The sequence below is a fragment of the Ochotona princeps genome, chromosome 16 (assembly GCF_030435755.1).
Source record: "Ochotona princeps isolate mOchPri1 chromosome 16, mOchPri1.hap1, whole genome shotgun sequence".
Classification (NCBI taxonomy): Eukaryota; Metazoa; Chordata; class Mammalia; order Lagomorpha; family Ochotonidae; genus Ochotona; species Ochotona princeps.
The window spans coordinates 100,795-108,659 of NC_080847.1; the positions used below are offsets into that span (position 1 = coordinate 100,795).

General features: G+C 59.7%; 1 protein-coding gene across 2 annotated transcripts; it reads left to right on the top strand.

The window, feature by feature from the left end:
- Positions 1 to 243: 243 nt before the first annotated feature.
- DBNDD1 (dysbindin domain containing 1) lies at positions 244 to 6,562 on the top strand. Of its 2 annotated transcripts, none has more exons than XM_058675008.1 (4): positions 244 to 511; positions 4,254 to 4,400; positions 5,245 to 5,305; positions 6,405 to 6,535. In XM_058675008.1, exons 1-3 carry the CDS (start codon positions 481 to 483, stop codon positions 5,274 to 5,276), a joined length of 210 nt encoding a protein of 69 aa, XP_058530991.1. In that variant the 5' UTR covers positions 244 to 480; the 3' UTR covers positions 5,277 to 5,305; positions 6,405 to 6,535. The 2 variants fall into 2 exon arrangements, with proteins under 2 accessions (XP_058530991.1, XP_058530989.1); XM_058675006.1 differs by having other exon boundaries at positions 247 to 511; positions 5,165 to 5,305; positions 6,405 to 6,562.
- Positions 6,563 to 7,865: the final 1,303 nt, after the last annotated feature.

Genomic DNA, 7,865 nt, shown 5'->3' on the forward strand with positions numbered 1-7,865 from the left:
CTCCTCCCCTCCAGCCCCGCAGGGCTCCCGCGCGCAGTCTGTCGGCGCCGCACGAACGACAGAGCCCGGGTAGAGGAACGCAGGCCGGCGCGGCTGCTGGAAGCGCTCGCCGGAGCCCGGGGTACCCGGCCGGGCTCGGAGGCCACGGGGGCCGGGCGCGTCGGAGCGGCGCCGAGGTCCGCCGGGGCAGCAGCGGGGCTCGCGGGGCCGACAGGGGGCGCGCGCGGGGCGGGCGGGGCCGCACCTGTCCTGCCGCGACTGGGGGGCGATGCGGAGGGGACCCGAGCCCGGGAGCAGCTGTGCGCCCCGCCCCGCGGGCTCCTCCCCGCCGCCGCGGCCCCCCGGCCGCTGCCCCGATGCTGTGCGCCCGGAGCCGGGGCCGCGCCGCCGCAGCCGCAGCTGTTGGGGCGCCCGGACCGGGTGACGCCGCTGCTGTCGCCACCGCCGCCGCCAGCGCCCTTCGCAGAACCCAGCAGCCGCATGGAGCCCCCAGACAGCGCCAACCCGGGAGGTGAGTGCCGACCCAGCATCAGGACCCCCCAGACGCGGCGCCTTTTCCCCAGGCCCACCGAGCCTGGCCCCAAGCTGGGGGGCGGAAGGGGGTACCCGGCCGGTCCCGCAGACTAGGGGCGCTTAGGCCGGTCCCCGCCCCCTCGTTCCCCGCCCCGTTCCTGGCTGGGGGACCCAGAGTTGTGTTCCGCGCCCCCTTTCAGCAGAGCCAGGGAGCTGGGGGCGTGGGGGCCGGGATTCAATGCCGGCTTTCTTGTGGGTCTGCTTTGTTTGCCCCAGCCGCGACTCCGGGCAGACCCGGTCCAGAGCAGGGCCAGAAGGCCGCAAAGGTGCGTGGGACCGGGCCGGGCTCCTGGTCATCTGCAGGGGACTGTCGAGGCTGCAGGTGTGGCCGGTCTCTCTGGGAGGGGGACGTGCATGGCACACCCCCTTCCCACAGACCCCGTGGGCTGCTGGGGATCCTTGAGGACTGAGATCCTCTATAAGGAAATACCCCATCCTCCCACACCCCTTTCCAGAAGGACTGGGGTATCCCTGGGTGTCTTGCAGATCTCCCCGGGGAGCCCGCAGGTATAAGGGTGGCATGCAGAGCTTCCTCTGGAAGCCGAGACTTGGGGGATGGTGGCCTGCCTGGGAGCCCTCTTTCAGTCCCCCTGGGCACTCATACACACACAGGGGCTGGTGGGGCAGAGCCCTCTCTGGCTATGGACAGTCCCAGACCCTGGGCCTTCCCAAGAGCAGCTTTGTGGGTTTGGGAAGGGATTGGGGAGCTCAGAGCCGTTCCTCACCCCCACTCACGTCTCCTGTTTTCTCCCCTCTCAGCTCCAGCAGGGTTGGGGGTGACTGTGGTAAGAGGAATGAGGAGCCCTGGGAAGGGGCTCAAGGCTTCTCTCTGCGCCCTGAGGAAAGGACCTACTGCCTCCCTGAGGTTTCTGAGACTCCAGTGTACAGGCAGGGACGTCAGAGCCCAATTCACTGTGAAAACAAATGTTTTCCCAGGTGCCCACTTGGAATATGTGGCTGGGGACCCAGCAAAGGGCAGCAGGACCTCACCTCCCCTGGCCCCGTTTCCTGATTTGTAAAGGGGCTAGAGGTTTTGCCTGAGTGGGATCCCAGGAGATCCCATATGGGAACCAGGATTTGGGTAATCTGAGCTCTGGAGGGTTGGAACGGTATGCTGGGGCCCCTGCCCCCCTCCCAGGCCCCAGACCGCATCCAGGCCTTTTGGTACAGATCTGAACTCAGAAATGAGGCCTGAAGGGTAGGGCTTTTGAAAGCACTGTGAAAACCTCCCAGGACTAACCCTGGAGGTGAGCAACCTGTGCAGGACTGTGGAACTCCCTCCCAGCGAGGTTGTGGCTCTGCCCTCAGGGGGCTCTCAAGTACTGGGAATGCAGCTCGGTGCCCCCAGCTCTTGCCTCCCAGCAGCTACTCGGTCCTCATCCACTCACTTCATTAACCACTTCTCAGCTCAGGGCAGGGAACATGAGATTTGGGCCAACTTCTCCCAGTCTAGAACGTGGTAGAAAATAGGTCAACAGCAAAGCACGAGGTATCAGTAGTCAGCCCTGGGGACGCCTGGAGGGGCAGGACTGCAGAATCCCATTTCCACAGGTCAAGTGGTTGGGGGCAGAGCTATGACCTCACCGCATGTGGAGAGAAGCCTGCCCTGTGGCCCCCAGCAGCACCCACACCTCACCACGGCCTCCAGCATGCCCATATCTTACCACAAATGAAGTAAAGCCCCCTCTGAACCCACCTGCCTGGATATCATATCCCCAGCAGTGACGTCACATGGACCGACGAGGCTTCCACTCAGCAAGAGGTTGTTACACAGAACCCAACCTCTGTCCCGCCTTCATTCAGAGATCCACTTTCCACCAGGATTGGGGTCCAGAGGCCCTTCAACCAGGGTGAGAGGTTTCTTCTCCCTCTGCTGGCACCTGGCCCCAGACAGGCCACCATCCAGATCAGTGCTGGCAGGAGGTGGCCGAGCTTGGCATCCGGCCTCCAGTTCTTACTATTATTAACCCAGGGCTACCTACCCAGGTGGAGTTCAATGTCTGAAGAGGAGGTTTCCTGATGAATAGCTTCTTCCACTCCAGGTCTGCTTGATCTCAGGGCTTTCCGGCTTGGGTGTCCCTCAGACAGAGGTGAAGACAAGGACTGAGGTGCCTGCTCCAGGGATGGGGGTTTGGGCCTGGCCTATAAACCCAGGCGAGTGAAAAGGGCTTCTGCACCTCTGCTTTCCTCTCAGGGGTCTGAGCTGGCCACGCCTTGGAGTGCACTGCCTGCCCCAACCTGACTGTGGCAGGTCTAGACCCCTGCCTTGCACTTGCTATGGCCCCGAGCTTAGCTGCTGCACAGGCCTGCAGGATACAAGACACACTGTGATACCCTTAGTGGGGGAACCCTGGGGCCATCTGGATTGCTGCCTTAACCCCCTCCCCCCAGCCCTGCTGATGGGCAAGGGAAGGCTCCAGATGCCCTGCTCACAGCCGAGTCCTTCACATCCTTTGTCCTCTGGATGGGCAATGTCCTTGCTAGGCTGGGTGGTGGTGTCATTTCACCTCTCAAGAATGCTCAGAAACCACATCCCAGAGGCCATGGACACACGGGAATTAGATACTCTGTGCCTGAGCCATAGCCACACAATGACACAGCATTTGGCGATGGAGATGGAGGGCCTGGGTCAGGGGGTCCTCACCCAGTCAGCTCTGCAGCTGCACCTTCATCTTCTTACCTTTCAGAGAGCCAATAGTCCTGCCCAGTGACACCCAGGCTGCTGACCACTGTGTCCAGGGGCATACGCCATCCCATCCCAGGCAGTGGTTTGTGCTAAGAGCCCTGGATCCTGTTGTTGAACATCCTGGAATTCCAGACACACCCATGTGGCCTCAGGTGGTCAAACGGGTGATGATTGTGTGAGCTGGGACAGTGGTCATTCCTCTGACCACAGAACCACAGACAGGTGCAGCAGCAGCTCACTTGAGAAACTACTCAGATATGGGCAGAAAGGTACAGTAGGTCCCTCTGGTACAGGATCTAGAACTGCTGAGGAAAACTGACATTTCCACATTGGGACTCTAAGGGATGGCCACACCAGGGCTGGCCATGGCAGGAACCAGGGCAGGGGTGGAATCGTGGCTGCAGTCTTGTCCAGGTCACATGGTGCCTTGGAGTCCAGAGGGCAGCACAGAATGCTGTGCCTGCCTTTCATTCTGGAGACCCCTGGGCGAGGCAGCACCCCCTTGGTTGGTGGGTGGTGGAATGGGTAGGGGGTGGGTGGCTGGGATGGGTGGCAGATATACCTTAAAAAGGGATGAGGTGGGGCTGGCAGGGCAACAAAGGCAACCCAAGCATGGAAAGATGCCACTGTGCCCCACATCCGTCTACTTCCCTCCTTTCACTGGGAGAAGTGGGCCTTTGGGGTCAGGAAGGCTCCACAAAGGAGAGACAGACCAGGGGTCAGACAGGACTCGGGGCCCCAAGCTGATGGGACTTGCCCATCCTGAGCTGCACTGGACTCTGGCGTTCCCTTCCCTACCCACAGTGAGGCTGGGCCTGAGGGAGGGGCAGCCTCCATGGAGAATTCCCCATGCTCCCATAAGAGGGCCAGCCACCAGCCTTCTTGAGTTATTGCCAGAGCTTCAAAGGCCTGAGGTACCTACCTCTCTGGCCCCATCAGGGTGGGGTACAGGGACCACAACCATCTGCAGCTAACACTGTGCCTTTGGTTGCAGAGACTGTTAAGCATGTCGAGGTGCCCCAAGCTGCCCTGGATGTCACAGCCTATGGGATGGGAGACGGCTGCCACACACCAGTGACAGAGGACGAGGGAGGGCCTACAGTCCCAGCCCCAGGGTTCCTGCAGGTCACAGAGAGAAGGCGTGAGTATCCCAGCTGGCATACTCTCCACGGAACCCAGAGCCCCATAGAGTAAGCCAGGCAGCCTACAACACAGAAACACAGGGCTGAGCCCTCACAGAAAAGCTTCCATGAGCCAAGATGTAGATCTCCACAATGAAAGCCATGAAAGACTGTGGAGATTCAGGGGTGCACAGAGGACCAGGTGGGTCAAGGCTCAAACTGGCCAAGCCTGCTTCAAAGAAAGATCTGGCTTGTGCCTGGGCCACAGGGAGATGCCAGGAAGATTTACCAGGGCTCTCAACCCCACACGAGGGGACACAGTGTAGACCCACCAGGACTCTCAACCCCACACGAGGGGACACAGTGTAGACCCACCAGGACTCTCAACCCCACACGAGGGGACACAGTGTAGACCCACCAGGACTCTCAGCCCCACACGAGGGGACACAGTGTAGACCCACCAGGACTCTAAGCCCCACACGAGGGGACACAGTGTAGACCCACCAAGACTCTCAGCCCCACACGAGGGGACACAGTGTAGACCCACCAGGACTCTCAGCCCCACACGAGGGGACACAGTGTAGACCCACCAGGACTCTCAACCCCACACGAGGGGACACAGTGCAGACCCACCAGGACTCTCAGCCCCACACGAGGGGACACAGTGTAGACCCACCAGGACTCTCAACCCCACATGAAGGGACACATTGTAGACTCACACAAGGCTCCTGCAAGCCCACGAAGGCAGCTGGGCCTAGGATGATGGTATGCCCTCTTCCTTCAGAGCCCCTGAGCAGTGTCTCCTCTCTGGAGGTCCACTTTGACCTCCTGGATCTCACCGAGCTGACCGACATGTCTGACCAGGAGCTGGCCGAGGTGTTTGCCGATTCCGATGATGAGAATCTTACCAGTGACTCCCCGGCAGGTGAGGACAGCATCGTGATGTGTCGGGTTGGGGTGTGGGTTCATCCCCAATCTGAGCAATTTCTCCTCCACTATTCTACATTTACATACCTAATAGCCAAGCCACAACAGCACCCCACTCACTGTTCTCTTTGCCAAGCTTCCACAGCTTCCTTCCCTTCCTTTCCTGAGAAGCAACAACAACAAAAGAAACAAACAAACAAACAAACAAACAAAGGAACATCTCCTAAACCAAAGGCAAGCATATCAGATCAGACCTCAGGATGGAGATAGGAGCGTTCACCCAGATGGCTAGTAGAGTCTGCCTTCCGACTCCCAAGACACCAACAGCTTCAGACTGCCAAGCAGCAGGTGACAGTGTCAATGCTGGCTGTGGTCACCAACACTACTGCACAGGTCCAACTCAAGCTATGGTGCTGGGGAAGCAAAGGCAGCCGAACACTCCCCTGCCCTGTACATACAATAGCCTGGCCCAGTGCAGAGCTGTACCAGCATACCCACACTGTGAATTCCACCCTTGGACTGGTTACTCACAGGGTCCCTAGGGTGCTGTGAACTCCCAGGTGTGACAGTGACTCCAGGTTGGGAGGATGAGTGAGCCTCCAAAACAAGCATAAATGCCTGGACCTAGGCTGGTTCCAACCATGCTCCACTTATGTCCCAGCAGCAGCCCTTCCCAGCCCTGAAGTCTGCACACCACATGTATGATGGGCTAGGACCAGGATCCAGGAAGCTGTGGTTTTAGTACTGAGAACTCAGAACCCAGTCCAGCCCCTGAGAGAGATTTAGACTCATGACGGGGCTAAGGCAGAGTGCAGTCTACACTGGGCCACCAGAGAAGCTTGATAGAGACCTCAACAGGGCCACTGCCAAACCAAGCCAGAGAGGCTGATCAGTTCACACTAGGCAGCAGAGGAGCAAGGTGCAACTAGGTGACAGTGGACCCCCACCCAGGCTCACAGTGCAGCCATTGCAGATTCCAGAAGTGTCTGTGTGCCCGTCCAGCACAGGGGACCCAGCAGGCCAGGGACAGGCTGGAACCACCCTGGTACTGCCTGCACCAAGTCCCAGCTGACTCCTGCCTGCCCTCTTTCCACTAGGTCTACACCCACTGCCCCGTGCCAGCTGCCTGCGCTCACCATCCTGGACAAGGGCAAGGGCTGAGCAGAACCGTGAGAAACAGCCCCTCGGCGATCCAGAACGACAGGCAGCCATTGCGGACACGTTTCTCACCATAGAGAGGCCCAAGGAGGACTAGGTTGTCCCCATCTGTCCCTGATCTGACACAAAGATGGGGCTGGACCCCCAGTGTGATGGCAAATTCACACAGCCACGGACACACTCTGCCCTCCCTGTGAGGCCCGAACCATTGCCTCCCAGCAGGTCAGCCCATAAGAACTACCAGAAGGGACTTCCTGCCAGCCAGGTATATAGGGCACAGTCCTGGGCTCCATCTCCCTGGGTGCCCCACACAAGCACAGCTAGTGGCCATAGGTCATGCTCACTCCTGAACCACAGGTCAGGGATGGGAACGCTGTGGAGTCACTGCCAGGGAGCAAGGACAGTGGTGGCCTGGGCCTTGCAGACATCCTCATCTGTAGGACCACTGCTGTCAGCCACAGGAGCCTTGCATGGGCTCTGGAGGAGGGAAACTGAGCCCATGGGAGCTGCACAAGAACCCCCATGGGTGGGAGATGGGAAGCACTGGGGTAAGCCAGTGGTTGCCAGGATATTCTGCTGTCCAGCAAATGGCTGGACCATCAGCCCCCAAGAGACCCTGTGGGCAACAGGGTCTTCTCCCCAGGCCCACTACTACCATCAGTACCCAGTTCTCCTTGTTGCTGTGACAACCAAGGGGTAACAACCAGGCCCACCTCCTGCCTCAGAACCTCAGAAACCTCCTGAAGAGGGCAAGGGAGGGAGGAGCTCGTCCTCTCCTGCACCTCATTCAAACATTCTCCACATTCCCACCATCCAGGTCAGCCATGCTCGGTAGGCCTGGAGCCCAGACCTGCAGGTCTCCATCCTAGCAACAGCTGAGGCCAAGATGTGTCCCCCTGACTGTGCTGTGGGAACCTAACGGGCATGTGGGACAGCTGATCTCGATGCTGCTTTCACGCTGAAGGAAATAGTGCAGACTTCTGGCTCAAGCTTGTGTGCCCTCCCCAAGCCAACCCCCCTTGCCCTGTTCCCCACAGAAGCACCCGGCCTAGGAAAACAGGGTCCCCATCACCTTCCCTGGACTCCTTGGGAGATGGCCTGCGCACGCTCAGGGCTCCCACTGCTGAGCCACCCCATCTCTGCGCTGTGATCCCCAAAGGGCCCAGTCAGGTCTCCTGAAGTGAAAACGGTCCTGAGTGTCCTCCAGCTCCAGCCTTCCTGCTCCAGCACCCACACAGCCTATTCACAGAGTGGGATTAAAACTCCAACCCCACCGGAAAGCCTCATCTGCTTCTTCCTTTTTGGCTGACACCAGGACACATAGTGCATGCTGCAAGGGTGGTCAGGAGGGAACCCCACACTCCTTGCTGCTTCTCAAGAACAGGAGCCACTGGGACCCT